General features: G+C 40.8%; 1 protein-coding gene across 1 annotated transcript in view; it reads left to right on the plus strand.

The window, feature by feature from the left end:
* CLNK (cytokine dependent hematopoietic cell linker) overlaps positions 1 to 16000 on the plus strand; it is a 137718-nt gene extending 121718 nt beyond the window's left edge. The window contains exons 17-19 of the mRNA XM_060096120.1: positions 3103 to 3180; positions 8082 to 8237; positions 15854 to 16000. Coding sequence (XP_059952103.1) covers positions 3103 to 3180; positions 8082 to 8237; positions 15854 to 16000 — 381 coding nt within the window. The remainder of the gene's footprint in view (positions 1 to 3102; positions 3181 to 8081; positions 8238 to 15853) is intronic.
* The last annotated feature ends 5062 nt before the right edge of the window (positions 16001 to 21062 follow it).

Below are 21062 nucleotides of genomic sequence, written 5' to 3' on the forward strand. Positions count from 1 at the left end.
CTGGTTTCCTTTTCCTCATCATCTCCTTCATAAGCGCTGGAATCCCAGGGTCCTAACTAGATGTCTATCCAAAAGTTACATCCCTCCCAGAGCCTGGATTCCTCAAGCATGGGAGAGGGTTGCACTAAATAAGGATTGCCTTGATTTCAACTATTTGAATTCACCTTTGTCATCTGTGGCCTATCCTTGTACTATCAATAATAATGTTATACTTATTCAAGTTAACTCTTTTTTTCATTTTATATCACTACTCCAAATAGAAAACCAGTATTACATACATAGAAAGTAATCTTGTTTTAAAATTTATTTGTTTTATTTATTTATTTATTTTGAGCTGTGTTAGGTCTTCGTTGCTGTGCACAGCCTTTCTCTAGTTTCAGTGAGCAGGGACTACTCTTTGTTGCAGTGCACATGCTTCTCATTGTGGTGGCTTCTCTCGTTGCGGAGCACGGGTTTTAGGCACATGGGCTTCAGGAGTTGTGACACGTGGGCTTCTGTAGTTGTGGCTCACAGGCCCTAGAGCACAGGCTCAGTAGTTGTGGCACACAGGCTTAGTTGCTCCGTGGCATGTGGGATCTTTCCAGACCAGGGATCGAACCTGTGTCCCCTGCATTGGCAGTGGATTCTTAACCACTGAACCACCAGGGAAGTCACAGAAAGTAATCTTAAAACTAATTGCAGCATTCTACTTCTAGGTATATACCCAAAAGAAATGAAAGCAGGGACTCAAACAGATTTTTGTACGTCCATCTTGACAGCAGCATTATTTACAATAGCCAAGTGGTAGAAACAACCCAAATGTCCATCAACAAATAAATGGATAAAGAAAATGTAATAACATTATTCAGCTGTAAAAAAGAATGAAATTCTGACAGGTGCTACAACATAGATGAACCTTAAAAACATGATACTAAGTGAAATGAGTCAGACACAAAAGGACAAATATATGATTCTAGCTATATGAGGGTAAAATAAGTAAATTCATAGAGACAGAAAGTACAATGGTGTTTACAAGGGGCTAGGGGAGGAGATAATGGGAGTTGCTGCTGAATGTGTACAGAGTTTCAGTTTGAGATGATGAAAATATTTTAGAGCTGGATCGTGATGCTGGCTGCAAAGAAATATGAGTGTGCTCAATGCCACTGCATTGTATGTACAATTGAAAATGGTTAAGTGGTAAATCTTATGATGTGTATATTTTATCATATTTTTGAAAAAAATTTTATTGTAACTCAAACAAAACAAGGCTATTAAATTGTAGCAGGAGGGGTGGGATAGGGAGGGTGGGAGGGAGGGAGATGCAAGAGGGAAGAGATATGGGGATATATGTATATGTATAGCTGATTCACTTTGTTATAAAGCAGAAACTAACACACCATTGTAAAGCAATTATACTCCATTAAAGATGTTAAAAAAAATTGTGGCAGGATGCCATCACTCGCTAATGAATCTCAGCATAAGGAGAGATTAGAAATACCAGAGAGATATTAAGGACAAAATAGCACCAAAATGAAATACCCCTCTTGGTTTATTCAAAGGGCTAGAAAGAGAACTGAAAGGGAACCACTTTCCCCTCCAGGTAATTCAGAGTTCTCTAATGCTGTGATTGAGCAGCACCTAAACTCACCAGCCAGCACTCATGATCACACCTGGAGAACTACGGGGTTATAAAATCTCTAAGTGTCTTCCAGCTTGAACAAATAAACAAAATCAGAGTAGATGAAGCACACCATGACTGAGCCCTGCCAAGCCCCGGGACTAGCAGAGAGGCCCCCCAGAAGAAGCAGACCACTATCAGCTCAGAGAGCTCCCAGTTCTGCAGAGAGATGCCCTTTGAGGGCACTTTCTCTGAGCTGCCCTTTGTTTCTGGAGCCTGTTACCTGGCTTTGCTGGAGTGGAACAGGTCCTGCCTCTGGACCTTCAGCACCTACCCTCCGCTAGAGGTAGGGACTAGGTAAAGGAATTCATTCCAAAGGAGACCTCAAATAAGAGGCGACTTTGCCCCCAAACTTGATGGAAGAGAATGGCAGAGCCAGGGAGAAGGAGAGTGAGGAGAAGGAGGGATTCCAGGCAGGGTGCGGGGCTAGCTCATGCCAAGCCCTGAAGCTGTGTGTGTCTAGACAACAGCAAGCACATCTGGCTTGTCCTCAGACTGGAGAGCGGGGCAGGGAGAGGAAGTGAGGCTGGAGAGTTGGGAGGGAAGCTAACTCATGCCTTTCCCAGTGGCGCTCACATATGCTTGCTGTACCCATCATTGGAAGGATCAAGATTGTGCTGGGAGGACCAGGTATTTTGGGAGACCAAAGACCTGATGTTACATCCCTAGTTCTTGCCACGTGTAACAGAAGTTGACTTCCTGAGCCTCCGCTGTCCTGGCAATGCCTGCCTCACAGGATTCTTGCAGGCATGGACTGGGATAATGAATTAGGGATGTCCTTGGAGATGTTGGACTCATGCAAAGGATTATTTAATATTATTATCCTTGGGACTCGGTAAAGGAATTGCAGATCCATGGTGCAACTCTGACTGCCCTTCCTTCTCTCTGCTATGTGGATTTTACAATCAAAAGAAATAAATTAGTATAAATAAGGTAGTATGGCACAAGGAGAAAGCCAGACAGACTAGGGTTCAAATCCCAGTACTACCACATGGGACTTTAAGCAATTGGCATAAAGATGCTCTCAAGCTGTACCTGTCTTCCCCTCCCCTGCTGTTTCTATGGTGCCTAGGGCCTCATAGGGATCATAAACAATATATATCCCACTTCAATAAGCTTCAGCAGATACAGGTTCGGACAGCATTGACAGATAAATGGTTTTTATCCATTTTGAGTTTGGTGCCAAAGCACTTTTCTCAGTAGATGGAGTGACATTTCTGGTTACTTTCAATGACAGACAGATTTTATCATGCCAGTTTCATAATTCCTAAGCTGCCATTACTTTTTCTGTGTCTAACTCAAGATCCAGGGACAGAAATTTTATACTGCATATCTCCCATAAATCCAACTGTGATTTGGCACTAGTGGAATAAAAACAAATTTTAATTAATAATTAATCATTTCCTTTGACCCTAAAATATTCATCCTTTAAACCTGTATTGCAGGATATCCAGCACAATGAATGGTACATTGGAGAATACAGTCGCCAGGCAGTGGAAGAGGCATTGATGAGGGAGAACAAGGTAATACCTTCTCCAGGGCCCAACACATTGTTTCTGTAGTCATCCTATGGTTTTCTGCCCATAGGTCACAGGATGTAACAAGCAGTGCGCCTTGATGTAGTTCTCACCTCACCCTGTCTTTCTCAGTGTTGGGGAGGTTGTCGTTTAAAGTGGGCTTTCAAACAGAGTTTTAGATTTGAGACTTGGTTGTACCACTTATCAGCTGCATGACTTTCTCAAGTTCCTACATATCTGTAAATGCAAGTTTCTTTCTTTGTTAAATGAAAATAGCAAAATCAACCCTAAGGAACTATTTTGTAGATCAAATGTGGAAGCTGGGGTATAAATGGAGGTTGCAATGGAAGGTGCCTTCCTTCTGCTTTGTTCAAGTTTCATCTCCTTCCTCCAGGTCTGCCCAAGGTACAGTTGGGTTTTTATGTCTCACTTCTTCAGGAAAGGAGTAGGGATCATGAATGCTGTAATAGTCAGTATGTGATAGGTTATGCTGTAATAACAAACAGCCCTCACAATAGCCCAGAGATGGAAACAACCTAAGTGTCCATCATCGGATGAATGGATAAAGAAGATGTGGCACATATATACAATGGAATATTACTCAGCCATAAAAAGAAACGAAACTGAGCTATTTGTAATGAGGTGGATAGACCTAGAGTCGGTCATACAGAGTGAAGTAAGTCAGAAAGAGAAAGACAAATACCGTATGCTAACGCATATATATGGAATTTTAAAAAATGTCATGAAGAACCTAGGAGTAAAACAGGAATAAAGACACAGACCTACTTGAGAATGGACTTGAGGATATGGGGAGGGGGGAGGGTAAGCTGTGACAAAGCGAAAGAGAGGCATGGACATATATTCACTACCAAACGTAAGGTAGATAGATAGTGGGAAGCAGCCGCAGAGCACAGGGAGATCAGCTCGGTGCTTTGTGACCGCCTGGAGGGGTGGGATGGGGAGGGTGGGAGGGAGGGAGATGCATGAGGGAAGGGATGTGGGAACAGATGTATATGTATGACTGATTCACTTTTTTATAAAGCAGAAACTAATAAAAAATAAATTAATAGATTAATTTAAAAAAAAACCCAGCCCTGAGATCTCAGTTGCTTAACATAATAGAACTTTATTTTTTGTTTGAGCTCCATGCTCAAGACAGGTTTGGGTGGGTAGACCCAGACTGCTAGAGGCTCCATCTCAATGTATGCTCACACCAATCACATACTGCTTCTCAACACATCCTCTCAAATTTAACATGCTGTGTCTTTGCTCACATTTCATTGGCCAGAGTAAATCCCATGACCAGACCTAACTTCAAAGAGGGTAAAAAAGTAAAAAGCTACATGTTACCAAAAAAAGAGAAAACCTGGGATATTTGTGATCAGATCAAATGACTACTACTACCATCATCACAAATAAAAAATAGTTATTAAGCAACTACTCTACTGTGTGCAGGGAACTATACTAGATTGTTTAGCAATGGTAGAAAGGCTCTCAAGACTGATGCAACACCAAAACCTATCCTCACCTAACCAATACAATGGTCATTGCTGAATGAGGAAATACAAAAATGAATGAGTTAGTTAATTAGTGGATAGGTGAATAAATGATAGGTCCTCAATAAATTTTAATAAAGCCTAGCTTTTAGAATTAATATTAAAAAATTAAATAAAATAAATTATATGTAAGTTACTATGGTAAACAGAAAATGCTCCCCCCTACCACGATATATCCACATTCTAATCCCCAATACCTGTGACTATGTCACCTTGTATGGAAAAGGAATTTGCAGGTGGGATTAAGTTAGGAATCTTGAGATAGGGAAATTATTCTGGATTATTGGGGAGGGTTTAATATAATCACAGGGGTCCTTATAAGAGAGAGGCAGCAGTATCAGAGTTAGACATAGAGGGCCACAAGTAAAGGCACAAGTGGTGGCTTCTAGAAGCTGGAAAAAACAAGGAAATGCATTTTCCCCTAGGGTTTCTAGAAGGAACACAGCTTGGCTGAGACCTTGATTTTAGCTTAGTGAGACCCAAGTTGGACTTCAACCCCCAGAATTGTAAGAGAATAAATTTGTGATTTAGTCCTTTAAGTTCATAGGAATTTGTTATAGCAACAGTAGGAAATTAATACAGCTGTTAACAAAGTATCTTGAACATATTAGGAATTAATGAAACTATGTCATTCTCTAGATAAGGCAACCGATGCTAAGGTTTCAATTACAAGGTAGAGAAAGTGGCAGAATCTCTATTCAAGATCAGTGCTCTTTTCACAAAAGCACAGCTGCCTCTAGTAGCCACTAGAGTTCTTTACATTCTGGAAGGGGAGTCATAGGTGGCTGGGTGGTGCCTTGGCTGGAGCACCCTCTCCCCAGGGAATCTCATGCACAACTGACCTCTGCTGGGTCTAATGGTGGTACAGTGGTGCCAGCTCCAACCCTGCCTCTTCTTGGCTAATCAGTGGTCACGCTCTCTAGCCTCTTTCCCAAGGGAAAATAGCTCTTAGAAGACCTGCTTCCAGGAGCCCCTGTGTGGACCGTACTAGAAGGGCAATGTACATACCACATAATGTCCTTCCAGCTATGTTTGGGCACTCTCAATGCTCCCTTGCCCCCTTCTCTGTGCCTGTTTCTGCCTCCTCCCAAAAAGCACTGAGAAACAGAATCTCAGTTGAATGACTTCATATTTTCCTATTTTGTTTGTCTCAGTTAGTTTTGTCAAAACGTGTTTCCCATTTATGTAAGATAATTTAATTCAAATTGCAGGATTGCCCAGATTCATTGTGACAAACTCATTGCAGAGTCTAAGATGATAAACCCCAAAACTGGCCACATGTCTTGGCCTCCTCTCCCTTTATGATCTTCGGCAATGTTCTGTGTTTGAGTCTTTTTTTTTTTTCTTATTGAAGTATAGCTGATATACAATGTTGTGTTGATTACGGCTGTACAGCAAAGTTATTCAGTTATACACATATGACACAAAAGAACCTATCTATGAAACAGAAACAGACTCAGGGACATAGAGAACAGACTGGTGGTTGCTAAGGGGGTGGGGGATGGAAGAGGGATGGAGTGGGAGGTTGGGGTTAGCAGATGTAAGTTTTTATGTATAGAGTGGATAGACAACAAGGTCCTACTGTATAGCACAGAGAACTATATTCAATATCTGGTGATAAACCATAATGGAAAAGAAGTAAAAAAGAAAAAGAATGTGCTTGAGTCTTAAGGCTTTAATTACAGCTGAATGTTTTTGGCAGAACAGGTTCCAGAAAATTCCTTGAACCCACTTTATGTTCTTGGAGGTTGGTATATTTATAGAAAGAATTTCAGCTTGACTTTCAGGTATTCCATTGATTAGCTGTGATGTGTGAGGGGATCCACTTAAACAATTAGACCCTAATTCCCTTACCTGTAAAATGGGGATAAATACCTCCTCAAATTTTATGTAAGGATCAAATGAAATGTGTGTAAAGTGCATGGCATTTTGAGAGCAGTTTTCAGTAAACCTTAGCTTCCAGCATCATCATGGCATCACTGTAGTTTTATAGTATTATTTATAAATTTAATATACTTATAGTATTGTTATACAGTATTATAATCATTATTATATATGGATACATAATATCTATAAATATTAGTTATAGATATATATAAACATATAGATATGAAATATATTCTATACAGGAGATAATATATATAACAGTTATTATAAATATAAATTATCATATATAATACCTATCTATATAAAGGATAGTAAGTATCACACACACCTAATTAGACTTATTCTTTATAGATTATTTATAACCACATACACAAGAATCTATGCAATTACAGTTACAGATTTTTCAGTATTTTTCATCATATAAATGACACAATGTAACCACAAAACTAAGCCTTGTATGTGTGTGTATGTTTAGGAGGATTGCTCCATTTCTTAGCCTTTTACGACCAGACCTTCATCATAAGCTACTCTCCAGGGTGTGCCTGATTATTTTATATTATATTTATAGTTGGCCTATTCACAGCCCTCAGACTATTTCATACTGTTGACCTTCTTTTGGAAACCCTCGCTCTCTCCCCCTCTACTTCTATGACACTGAAGCTTCTGGGTTTCTGTCTATCTTTGAGACATCTCCTTAGAACATTTCCTGTCTCTTCTTCCTTGCCCTGAACATCCTTTCACCTCACCTCCGGCTATATTTTCTTCTCCTTCATACAGTCTCTTCACTCATTTTGACACCAGTGACTTTGAAGCCCCACATCTGTTTTGGGGACCCTAGTCCTATATTGACATCTCCCCATGCAGAGGACCAACTTATAATGCTCAAAGCCTCTCCTGCTCAAAGCCTGTGGTGGCTCCCACTGTCTCTAGGATAATAACCTGAACATCAACAGAACAGGAAATGTGAACATTGGCAGATGGAGAGAGGCACCCCCAAGGAGGGAAGGAGAGGGTTATTCCATGCAGAGGGGGTGGCTTGTGCAAAAGCTGGGAACCCAAAAGCAAGATGGTGACCCTGGGAAACGGTGGCTTGACTGGTGCCATCATCCAGGGGCTGAAGACTGCAGGAGTGACAGAGATAAAACCACAGGAGACGCTGGTGCATTGATCCTTGAACATCATGCTACGGTTGTAGGCATGACGCTGAGGACAGCAGGGGATATTGGAAGATTTCGAAGTAGGGGGTGTTGTAATCTGACTGGTTCACTTCTGAGAAAATAAGAACCCTTAGACAAACTAACCCTCAATAAATACTTACTGAATTAAATTGAATAAAGAACTGGTTTGCCAAAAACTAAAGCCATTTGGGAATCTCAGGCATACAAGCTTCACTGCTGCCACATTTGGGAGGTTGGATTCTGATTCTGATGCCTGAGAAGATCATTGTTCTTCCTTTTGCTGCAGGATGGCACCTTCTTGGTCCGAGACTGTTCCACAAAATCCAGGGCGGAGCCCTATGTGTTGGTGGTGTTTTATGGGAACAAAGTCTACAATGTGAAAATCCGCTTCCTGGAGAGGAATCAGCAGTTTGCCCTGGGGACAGGGCTCAGAGGAGATGAGGTGGGTATAACCCAATGACTTCCTTTTTCCAGGCTAAGGATAACAACACGGGGAGACCTAGGGGATGCTGGCCGAATCACCTCCATATCCCCATGACTGCAGCATTGGAGAAAAGAGCCACCCTGGAGGTGCAGAATGTAATCTAATCCTTCCAGCCCCTTCCACAAGCATTCCCGCTCATGTCTTAGCTCATGGGGCTGGCAGCCAATCCTGACCCTTCCATGCACCCTCTATCCTGCTTTGCCTATTAAAGAAAACTCATTCTGTAAAATACATCTACATTCTCCCTGCCAGAAAGCCTCCACTGAGCCCCACATTAATGCCACACTCCTTCCCCACCCATCGCTGAAATCCCACTGCAGCCATTTCTGATGACAACTGATAGCATTAGGTAGGTGTGTGTCCCTACATTGAATATGACCTCAGTCACAGCATCCAGTGCTACATTGAGCACGCCTGTGCTTGGTACACAACTGCTAACAGATGGCTAGGTGAAAGAATGACTCAACTAAAGCATTCATTAATAACTGTATAAATCAATCAGAGAGAAAAGGGAAAGGAGATTGATTTTCGCTGTGTTTATGCTAGGCTTGGTCTGTCTGAATTATCCTATTTTAACCCTCAACAACTCTTCGATATAATGGTCATCCCTATCTTAGATGTAGGGAAACTGAGGCTTAGAAAATTAAGTAAATGGCTAGAGATGCACAGGTAGTGAGAGGGCAAACAGAGGCTGGTCTTTCAATTCTTCTAGGAAGGAAGGAAGGAAGGAAAGAAGGGAGGGAGGGAGGAAAGAGGGAAGGAAGGAAGGAGGGAAGGGAAAAGGGGATGGAGGGAAAGGCAGAGTTCAAATTCTGTCACCATTTACTAAGCATGTGAGCTCAGGCCAGTCACTTAATTTCTCTGAGCTTTAGTTTCTTCAACTGTAAATGTTCTTTTCAAGTCTAGACTTCTATAATTCAGTGATTCTCCCTTAGCATCTCCAGACCTCAATTTTATCTGTTGGTATATATTATGGGCTGAACTGTGTCCACCTCCCAAATTCCTATGTGAAAATTCTAGCCCCCAGCACCTCAGAATGTGACCGTATTTGGAGATAGGGTCTTTAAAGAGGTGACTAAGGTAAAGTGAGGTCCCTAGGGTGGGCCCTGATCCCTTATGAGAAGAGGAGATTAGGACACAGACACACACAGATGTGAAGTCACAGGGAGAAAATGGCCATTTACAAGCCAAGGAGAGAGGCCTCAGAAGAAACCAACCCTGCTGACACCTTGTTCTTGGACTTCTGGCCTCCAGATCTGTGAGAAAATGAATTTCTGTCATTTAAGTCCCTCTACCTCCACCCCGGTTGGTGGTACTTTATTATGGAGGCCCAAGAAAACTGGAACAGTATGAAACCAGAACTGTCACACAAATATCTATTGATCTTCAATAGATATCAAAATAAGGACTATTGCCAGGGCTACCAAAATGCTTCACGAAGGCATGTGTGTGAAGGTTCCAGCTTAAACCCAGGGTCTGACCCAGAGTCCTTTTCTGAGACTCATATGTGGCTGGAGAGGTGTGGTCAGCACCTGCCAGGCTACCTACCATAGGATCAGTTCACCAGCCTTTGCTCCAGCCTGGGAAAGTTTTGACTTAAAGGAGAACATGAGTGAATAAATAGATTAATGCATAAATCTGTCAAATATTGCCACAGTAAGAAAGGGTTACAGCAAAACTAAAAAGAGAAGTAGCCAATTTTTTCTTTTGTGATGAGGATTAGTGAGTTAATGAATGTAAAACACTCAGAACACTGATTATTGACATATCATAAATGTTGGTTATGATTTTTTTTCATTATTATCACTGAGTCATGGCAATAACTAAAACATGGTTCCCCTTAGGTCCAGACACCTATGGCTAATGGAATTTCCAGCTCAGTATCCCTTTATCCTTCTGTATTTTCTTCCAGCTCATAGACATTCTCATTAAAAAAAAACCAAAAAGCATTTTTCCCAATAAGCCATACTTTGGTCTGCTTATAAAAGAGAAGAAACAGTGACCCTGTGATAACTTCCTAATAGTGTTGAATCAGATTGCCAGCCAGTTCACTGCAGGCCTCAACAGGTTGTCATAATGACAGCCCCTGGATTAGACCACCAGCTTTCAGGTGAGCTGCTCTCATTATTGTCACCAAGGACCCCTTAAGAACTCAAATGCCTATGTATAATTGAGTCACTTTGCTGTACACCTGGAGCATTGTAAATCAACTATACTTCAATTGAAAAATAAAAATTAAAAAAAAATAAAATAGACATCATTTTCCTAGATTTTTATATTTGTAGTATTTTTAGGCCAAAAATATTGTAATATTTTGAGATTTTTTCTCAATCTAAATAAATTTTCATTTATATAACCTAAAAAAAAAAGAATTCAAAAGCCTATTTTAACACTTTTTGTGTTATTATGGAATTTCCTCCTCTCATGCAACCCCCAAGCAAGAGTCTCCTTTTCATATGTGTATTTAACACTTACATACGTTTATTATGCACAGGCACTATTCTGTGCAGTTAACAATTATTAATTAACTTGATCGGTTTAATCCCATAGCAACCCTGTGGGGTAGGTGCTGTTGATACCTCCATTTAACAGATGGTGAAATTGAGGCACAGAAATGTGAAGTAACTGGCCCACAGCCACAGCTAGTACATGCCAAAGCTGGGGTTCAATATAGTCTGCAAAAATATTGACTTTCTCACATAGTCTCAGATAGCATCATAGCAAATGCAAATGATCCCCAGCCCATTTGAAAACAGCCCAGAACTTCAGTTGAAAAAAAGCTAAGACTTCCATGGAGCTTACTGTGTGCCAGGTCCTGGGTAAAAACTCACAATTTACAGGTAGTTCTTCCTGCCTCTCTTCTGAACGAGCCATGCCCTGGTGTAAGAGGGGGATGATCTAGATTGTTCTCAGTTCCTGCACACCTTTCACAGTTCGAGCCCTTTGCCTTGCTGAGGAAGAATCCCCATCTCTAAGAAAAGAATTTGCTACAGCAAGGCTCTGCTAAATGCAAGCCAGGTACTAGTTACTTCATCTGGTGTTTGAATAAAGAAGTAGCATCTTAGTCCAATTCTGCAGGAGAAACATAATGAGGCACAGGGTTTTCAAGGATAATTTTGATTTCCTGTGGCTTTTTGATTGTCTTTCAAACTTTAGACTTTATCCCCACATACAATGCAGTGACACCTATTCCAAGGGAGGTATTCTGAGTGTAAGAGGAGATGCTGTAAAGAGAGTGCCAGATACACAGAGGCAGGTGCTAAGTATCATTTCTCTCTTAAATGATACCCTAAGGCCCTTTCACTGGGTCTGTGTGTCCCGGACACAGATGAAAAGCTCACATGGAGCCATAAAAGTTTCAGAAGAAACCTGGATGGGTCCCCGGGAAGGCACAGCTTGTTGACACCTGTCACAATCACAGAAGGCCAGCAAATCCACATATGCTTGCAAAGAATGAGCCTGAGAAGGTCCATTTTGCTGTATATTATAAATTTGGGTCATTCAGCTAGCCATGTGGCTAGAAACTCGTGTCTGAATTTAGATTCAGGGAGCACCCAGTATATTAGTTTTCTGGGATTGCTGTAACAAAGTGCCACAAAATTAGTAGCTTAAAACAATAAATATGTATTCTTTTGAAGTTCTGGAGTCTAGAAATCTGAAATCAAGGTATTGACAGGCCACTGGAGGCTCTGGGGGAAGATCCTTCTGGCCACTTCCAGCTTCTGGTGGCTGTCGGCAAACTGTGGCTTTCTTGGCTTGTGGCCATATCACTCTGATCTCTGCCTCTGAGGTCACACGCCTCCTCCTCTTCTCCATGCGAATCTCCCTCTGTTTCTATCTTATGAGGATTCAGGTGGTTGCTTTTAGAGATAACCTAGGATCAGCCCCTCTCTCAAGACCTTCCTCTCAAGATACTTAATGTAATCCTAAATTTGCCATGTAAAGTAATATTCACTCTTTTGCTTAGAAGGTCATATTCACAGCTTCCAGGAATTAGGACATGGGATATCTTTTGGAGGCCACCTTTCAGCCCGGGTCTCTCATTTGTTCAGTTTTAGGGCCAAGCCTTAATTTTATACCTACATTATGCTAGATTCAATGCTTCGTTCTGAGGACACAGAGCAGAGTAAGGCAGAGTCCCTGCCATCCAGGGGATACTCTGTTAATCTGTGCCCATCTGTGCATGCACCTATTTATCACCTGGTAGAACACTGGCGGCCCTGGACCAGCCAGCGGGGCACCTGCTTGTTAATAACCTGCAGAGCTTTACCTGCTGCCAAGTTTTAGAAATCACATTTGTCAACACTTCTGTGGAGTCTAGTAGAAGAAAGCAATTTTAATCGGACATTTCCTTGTCCTGCAAATGTTTGTGATAAGTTGCTAAAAATTATGATAGACATTTAGTTGATAAATTCAAGTTCAAAGACTAGGAAACAGAGACAATTAACCAATGAGTTTATTTCTCACTTCCCTGGTCTGCTTCTCTCTCCTCCTTCTCTCTTTGCACCTCTCTATCTTCCTCTTTTTCTCTTTTCTTCTTTTACTCCCATGTGTGTATCCAAAGAGATTGATTAAGCTTTCTGGCAGTGAAACATTGCCTATGGTTGGTACTTAGGGCAATCACAAAAGGTTTAAACAAATTTTAAGATCTATTATTAGGATGGTATTTGCTGTCCTCCTGAAAAAAAGAATTTAATATAAAAGTAAGAGCTTAATTATAATCTTTTTAAAAATTATCTTTAGGGTAATATACCAGTTGTTAGCCTATGACTAGAAGTCAGTAATAAGAAATGACAGAATAACTTATTTATTCCTTCCTTGCTTGCTTCCTACTACTTGTTAAAATTATACTTTCATATAAAATATCATCCCTGCAGTAATTATAAATAATTAGTATTGAGTTCACTATTTTGAGACCATCCTAAAGAAAACAGGAGTGAGATTACAAAGCACGATTAATCTTTTTCCCTCTAAAGATTAATCCCAGGAAAGAGAATTTCCTTTGTGCCATGTGGGTTACCCAGTTTTGTAGAAGAGTTCTGCATGGAAAATCTCTTTTCATAAATTATTTTTTGTTTCAAGTATGAAGAGAGAGAAAGAAAATTCTGTCCTTAATTTATGACTAGAAATGAAATATAAAAATGTCCTTCCTTTCTTCATAAAGGCTTACAATGAGAGTCTATAAACTTCTACGGTGATTTCATGGCTCTTTCATCATGTTCTTGGCAAACGTGGAAGGGAGGAGGTCATAGCAATGACTGACATTTACTAAGCACTCACTGCAGAAAGAGCTCCCTTCTAAATGCTGTGTATGTCAACTCAATTAACCCTCACAATGACCCTCAGAGGTAGGTCCTAATATTACCATCACTGTTCCTAGAGAGAGAAACTGAGACAGAGAGTGTAAGAAACTTGCCCAAGGACACACCGCTAGTGAGTGGGAAAGCCTTGCTTGGAACTCAGGCATTTGGGCTCCACAGGCCTCCACTTACAACTACTGTAGCAAAACAATTACTGTCCCTGCTGGACAACCACCTTACCTTAGCATCAGGTGAAGACTAGTATTGATTGTGTACTCACTAGGGGTGGTCAGATAGGTTATCTCATTGAAAACTCTGCCACAGATCCAGTAACAGTCTCAGAGGGGCAAGTTACTTACAGATTTAATCAGGACTCTTTTCAGATGAAAAGACAAAACCAACTCAATGAGCATAAGGGGGAAGGCGGAGGTTTGTTGACTCAGTTCCCAGGAAGAACAGGAGTGGAATGGATCCAGGGACTGGTCAATGTCAGGGAAGGCCCCGGGAGGACTGTGTGAGGTTCTAGAGCCCCAGGTTGATTATTTCCACAGCAAATTAACCCTAAATGAAATGATCTATCTGGATAGGGAATTACTTTCTGTCTGCCCCCGCCTGAATGTAATGCATGAATCTCCATGAGGACATGGACCTTGACAATCTCATTCCCTCTTGAGCATCCCTCAGGCTTGCAAACATTTCTGTGCTGGGCAGAGGGAGGATGTACAGAACTAAAGAGAATCAAAGTTGCCCCCAATGCAGCTCCCTCCTTCAGGCTGCATCATCCGGACACTGCTCTGTTGGAACAGTGGGTTCACAAGCCATAAGCAAAGCTGCAGCAAGGAAGAAACCGATACACGTCCAGAAAAACCAGATTGCGTTCCTGGTCCTGCCCTCTGGCTGTGTAACAAGTGAAGCTCTTCACACTGAGCTGCAGTTTCCTTAGCTCTTCAGGGAAGGTCCATTCTTCCCTCCCTGTTCACTTCACAGTGTTGCCCTGAGTTACAAAAGGCAGGTCGTGCAAGCTCTTTCTTCCTGATCATCTCCAAATAGCCCCTTTCAAGAACTCAGCCAAACTTATCAGAATTCCTATCTGTGCCCACATGTTCTCAACACCTGTACACTTGTCTTCCTCTGCTCTTAGGATCTTGAAACCCACCTTGTCCACTTGACTCACCCGGAATGTGTAGCCCATTTCAAGTCTGTATCTTCCGCAAAGCACTTCCTGATTCCCCTACACTTGAAATCATCTTACTTTCCATTAAATCACTCCAGCACTTTATCTGTATATCTCTAGAAACATAAAAGTGTAATGATTCACTGTCACCTCATTATTTCACAAGAAGCCCAGGAAAGGAACCTAAATTGGCCAAGAACTACCAGGACCCCTGTGGTCATCAGTATTCTTTCTTTTAAAAAAAATTATTTATTTTATTTTTGGCTGCATTGGGTCTTCGTTTCTGCGTGCCGCCTTTCTCTAGTTGGGGTGAGTGGGGGCTCCTCTTTGCTGCCGTGAGAGGGCTTCTCACTGCAGTGGTTTCCCTTGTTGTGGAGCACGGGCTCTAGATGCGCAGGCTTCAGTAGTTGTGGCTCGCGGGCTCTAGAGCGCAGGCTCAGTAGTTGTGGCGCACGGGCTTAGTTGCTCCGTGGCATGTGGAATCTTCCCGGACCAGGGCTCCAACGGGTGTCCTGTGCATTGGCAGGCAGATTCTTAACCACTGCATCACCAGGGAAGCCTATCAGTATTCTTTCTGATTAGTCTAGAATGCTTTAGAACAAGAGGGGTGTACAAGAGAGAGATTTCACCACAGACCTTTCCCATTAATTTACGAAGTGAAGGTCAAGCCCTGATCTTCTACATTTTAGTATGTCATAGTTGGGGGCAAGGTAAGGGAGGCACCAGGGATTCTCTGTGTCTGACTGCTGTGTAATTAACCCATCCGAACTGCTTACGGTAGGAACATGTAACCACAAAGTGGAGCTTGTCCAGTGTAACCTGATTCTGGTGATCACTCCATGGGTGGGAAGTTTCGAGAGCTGTGGAGGGCTCACTTTTGGTCACCCTCGTTACCTTAATCTTATCACTGATCCTTCAAAGGCTTCTTTGTCACATCCTTTTAAAAAAAAACAACACATTTTCTGATACCGCTTTACAATCTAAAAAACGTTAAATGAGTTAACCTCTTCCCTAAATAAAACGAAGCATCTTAGGCTGTACTTTAATCTACAGACACAAAGGTACCTAAATTTTCATTAACTTTCTCTTCTGTGTTTCAGAAGTTTGATTCAGTGGAAGACATCATCGAATACTACAAGTATTTTCCTATTATACTCATTGATGGGAAGGATAAAACTGGGATCCACAGGGAACAGTGTTACCTGACTCAGCCCCTCCCTCTCAACAGACACTTCTCATTTATGTAGCCTGGTCTTTGTTTCATCTTCAGTTCAGTGGATCCAATGCCTCTATCATTTTTTCCCTTTATTTCAAAAGATTATTTTCTGTGGTTTCAAGGGATTACTTCTCTGACTCTGTAGAAAAGAAAAACATTCTATCATGGAAATTGGAAAATCAATTGTGGTTTTGAAAGCTCTAATTGGAGAAGAAATATTTATAAGATGCAAAAATAAAAACTGGTTTTTAAAAAATATCTTCTAAAGAAAAGAACACGGTCCTTATGCTCATGTTATAGATGAGCAGCAAAGGTTACAGGAAGCTATTGCTTCAATGTTTGCAGCTGGCAACTGACAAGTCTAGGTAAGAGTCCCAAATCTATGATCTTTATAGGACTTGGTGCTGTCTTTCTTTATTTCAAAATTGTTTGGACTTGTGAATTTACAATGTTTTCATGATTCCTTATGCTAAAGATGTTGGTGAATGTTAGCTCTATTTTATCTGTAATTCTGGAAATTCAATTTTAGAGAAGGATGTGGTATGGAAAAACAAATCACTTGTGAACACGACTTGAAAGACAGAAATCAGAAATATTTTTAGTATGGTGAAAGATGGCCATAGGACCATCTCCAGCCTACTCTGTTTAGAGTAGCTTTAAGCCCAGTGGAATTAGCAAATTCATAGAAAGGGAGTAAGCTTAAGTCTGAGTGAAAGTATAAATTTTTAATTCCATTTGTGGACTTCCATTCAAAGGAAAATAACTGTCCTCGAATTAGTGCTTAGTATCTTGCAGGAACTTTACACATGTCATGATATTCTCCCCACTCAAAGCTAAGAGGATTACATTTTATTCCTGTTTCACAAAACAGATGAGGAAACAGGCTCAAAGACATCATTGATCTTACTCAATATAAGAAGAGATCCCAGATTTTTATCCATGTGCTTAGTTTCTTCCAAGCATATCTTCCCAGGTACATTCTCTGCCCTAGGGAATTTTATAATCAAGTTGAAAAGTTAAATTTAAAAGAGACAGAGAGGGCTTCCCTGGTGGCGCAGTGGTTAAGAGTCCGCCTGCCGAGGCAGGGGACACAGGTTCGTGCCCCAGTTCGGGAAGTTCCCACATGCCGCGGAGCGGCTGGGCCCGTGAGCCATGGCTACTGAGCCTGCGCGTCCGGAGCCTGTGCTCCACAATGGGAGAGGCCACAACAGTGAGAGGCCCACGTACCACAAATAAATAAATAAATAAATAAAAATAAAAGAGACAGAGAGAAACAATTTGAAAATGCTGATTTACCCACGTTAAAATATATAAATAAACAAACTCCTGTAGTGGTGTAAAGTTTTTTTAAAAAAAGTGCTGATTGAAATTAATAGTACACAATGATTTAAAATGTTTCCAAAGCCTACATGTGAAATATATGAAGTATTTATGTAATTGTAGCTTTAATGCAGAAGTAAAGTCAGAAAGAATGAGAAGGCAAGAGATATCAATGAAAACAATACAAATGAAGCCCAGGACCAGCATAGAAACAGACTCTGCAGAGAGGACACAGGCTTGAGGGCAGAAGAATATGATCCTCACCCTAAAAAGTTATTGAAAGATTACAGATGACTCTGATGCACTTCTCACAGGGGCTGTGCCATTCAATGCTGTGTTCTCAAGAAATGTTTCAGAGTTTCCTCAGGCACTGTTGTTGTTAAAGTCTGTGAACATCAGGTGGTGGTTAGCATTGTATGAGGCTTACATTTTAAAAAATGCTTTAGCACCTATTATACATAAGTGCATGAGATGATGCTAAAAGGAAAAAGAAGTAGAGCCATCTTAAAATGCTCACAATGCTTATACATATTAAAATCTCTGGAAAGAAATGTAACATTCATAATAGTGACAGAGGTTGCTTCAGAGGATTGGGATTTGGGGGGCCACATTAGTTGAGTCTTCTGGAACTCAGATGCCAAGACAAGAGTTACAAGTGCTAATATTTATTGGAGGCAATGCCTAAGAAATATCAAGGGAGGAAGGAATAGGAATAAACAGGAGAGCCTTCAGTCTATGATGTAAGTCTGACACCTGTGAGAGGAACAGGGAAGGAGAGAGGAATGGGCAGGAAAAGCATCAAACTGAGATGCAGCTCTGGGAGAGGCTTGGCCAGCCCATTGGTGAGATCCAGAGCAAAGACTGCCCACAGAAGAGAGTGCCCCGTGTTGTGCAGAAATGGCCAGGTCTTAGTCACCACCATGCTAAGTCATTGCCAGAGGCTGCCCAGGAAAACATGACCTTCACATGCTCTGGGAAACCCAGAAGGTGCTATAGCTGCAGGCCAACAAATAACTTTTTGTTCAGCATATTCTTCTTTCAAGAGAGATTCAAGGGGCCCACCTCCATGCCTGCCACAGTGACATTCTGATTTTCAGTGTTGATTTTAATAAGGACATTTTGCTTGTAATTGATTACTAAAGAATAAGAATATATAAATGTCAATTGTACTTGATTTTTACAACAGTTCTGTAAAGACGGCAGGGCAGGTATTCATAATCCATTTTATAATTGAGGAAACTATGTCTCCTTGGCCAAAATCTTAGAATGACATACTTGTGGCTGGAACCAAGGTCTTCATACACAATTTTTCTGTTTAGTGTCTAGATGGTCATTGAATCTGTAATTGAAAGTCCAGTGATTTGGGCTTGGCATGCCTAAATTCCAAAGAGTTTTAATCCCTTTTCAACCATTATTTCATTTTCAGTTGTAAAGTGTCACTCAATATAGTAGTGGAATTTTAGCTTTATCTGATTATAGCATCTATTCATTCAAGATATTTCATTTGACTAAATAATTTCCATTCTGGATCAGTTTATATCTCCCTCCATATTTAATAATATCTTGTTATAAGCACTTGTTTGTGTACTGCATATGTATTCATTACTATGCATTCTTGTAGATATTAGAATAATAGCAGTGAATTAAGCGGGAGAAACAGAAAACAAATAAGTATACAATGAATAAGACAATCTTAAGTTGGTTTCCCATTACTTTGTTGTATTTCCTTAACACTTATCACTAAGTGCTTGTGAGTAGGGCCAGTATTAGATATTTTGATGAAGCTCATTGAATTGGCTTTAAAAAGTTTTGAACCAGAAAATTTTTAATTTTCCCAAAGTTACTTGGAAAACTGCCTCTCTTGGGGGGTATGTGTGTGTGAATAACCATGTCATAGCTGAAATCAATTAAATCTTCTCTTCAAATTACTATAGAGGAATCAAATTTTACCCCATTACCAAATTTAGTTCATTGCCGTGTGTGTGCGTGTGTGTGTGTACACATACATGCATTTTTTACAAGATAGTCTATGTAGTATATGATTAGCATTATATTTCTGTATTTATATTTTTTCCTGAATATTTGTTCTAGCTAAGCACATGTCCTTTCTTTTTTTGCACATTATGGCTCTAACTTAAATGAAAGCAAATAAGTAATTAAATGTCATAATATATCTGAACCTGAATATTAAAATAAATTCAAAATACAGTTTAATTTTGTTTGAGTCATGCTCTATTACCTCTAAAGCCCTTTTGAAATCAAATTTAGGGTTAATTTATGACAAAGTTTCTTGAACAGTTTTTGACATACAAGCATATGCTGGATTGGGGAGATAAAGGCCAAAAAGACCTAATCCCTGTGCTAGAGAGCCAAGGGCCTAGCAGGCAAGATACACATATAATTAAAATCATGCAGTGCAGAATAATAGATTTGGTAGTTCTCTCCCTTGTACCACCATCGCATTGGTAGGCCTGGATGTGTGGAGGAGGGTGTAATCAGGGAAAACTGCCCAGGGGAGGTGTCCAAGTAGAGAGCTAAAGGATGGCCCTAGACTGCAAGCTTTAGAATTACAAAAACCTTGTCAACCTGTTTTTGAGCACTCTTATCTTTAGGGCACTATTCTAGGTCATTCTTATACTACTGAAGCAGTGACGACCTGTTGAATGGGTAAGTGAGCACAATAGAAATAGAGGCAGCTTCCCTGGGGAAAGGACAGATGACTTATTAAGTGGCTCTGGCAAAATTTCAGCTATTAGTTGGAACGCTGTAGTGTAGGTACCTGACAATTAGCTTTTTTGATTGTAATGTAAGTGCCTGATATTAAGCTTTTGATTGCTGAGGCATCCATTTCAAAGACATCCATCTTGAAAAGAACACATTGCCATCTATACAACTAGATAAAGAGCCAGGCTGCCCCATGCATGAGTCCCCCTTATTGAAAAGCTCTGGTGGACCTAGATAACTGACTGACCTACTGCTTGCTTTTCCCTTCCTGTGCTTTAATTCCTGCTCTTATGTTTTAATTTCACCAATAAAGAGTGAACCCTCAAAACCCCAGCACCCTACCATCAACCCCAATAAAGACAGAGAGAGCACCAGTGAAACAAGAGGGAAGGGGGCAGGGCACAACCTTTAAAAGAATGATGATATAGCCATAGTACATGACAAAGACTGGTTAGAACCAACTGGGTCCGAGATGGCAGAAGATTCAACTTCCAGTGGACCTTGAGCCTCATTATACTCTTATTGTAATACATTAGCTTGCTAAATGACCCACCAGTGCCATGACAGTTCTGACTGAGGCCAACCATAAAAGGTCAAAAAGTGAGTGGTGGCCCAATTCCTGGAAATCCCTACCTCTTCCCCAAAATAGTTGGAATAATCCCACTCATTAGCCTAGGAAATTACCCACCCCATAAAAATTAACCATGCCATCTTTCGAGACCTCCTGCCTCTTGCGTTCCGAGATGGCCCACACTCTGTCTGTGGAGTGTGTTTCTCTCTAAATAAATCTGATTCTTACTTATCACTTCATCTCCGAATTCTTTCACTACAAAGAAAGAAACTTAAATTCACCAGCAACACCAGATCCACACATTCATTCTCTCTCTCTCTCTCTCTCTCTCTCTCTCTCTCTCTCTCTCCCACCTCTCCCCCTGTCCCCTGAACATTGTTAAGTGGTCCAGGACATGGCTTGTACCCTCCAGGACATATAAGTAATAAACCTTGTTTCTTCTAAGTTCCTTGATAGTAGTTGCTGAGGTGTGTCTTGC

The sequence above is a fragment of the Mesoplodon densirostris genome, chromosome 1 (assembly GCF_025265405.1).
Source record: "Mesoplodon densirostris isolate mMesDen1 chromosome 1, mMesDen1 primary haplotype, whole genome shotgun sequence".
Classification (NCBI taxonomy): domain Eukaryota; kingdom Metazoa; phylum Chordata; class Mammalia; order Artiodactyla; family Ziphiidae; genus Mesoplodon; species Mesoplodon densirostris.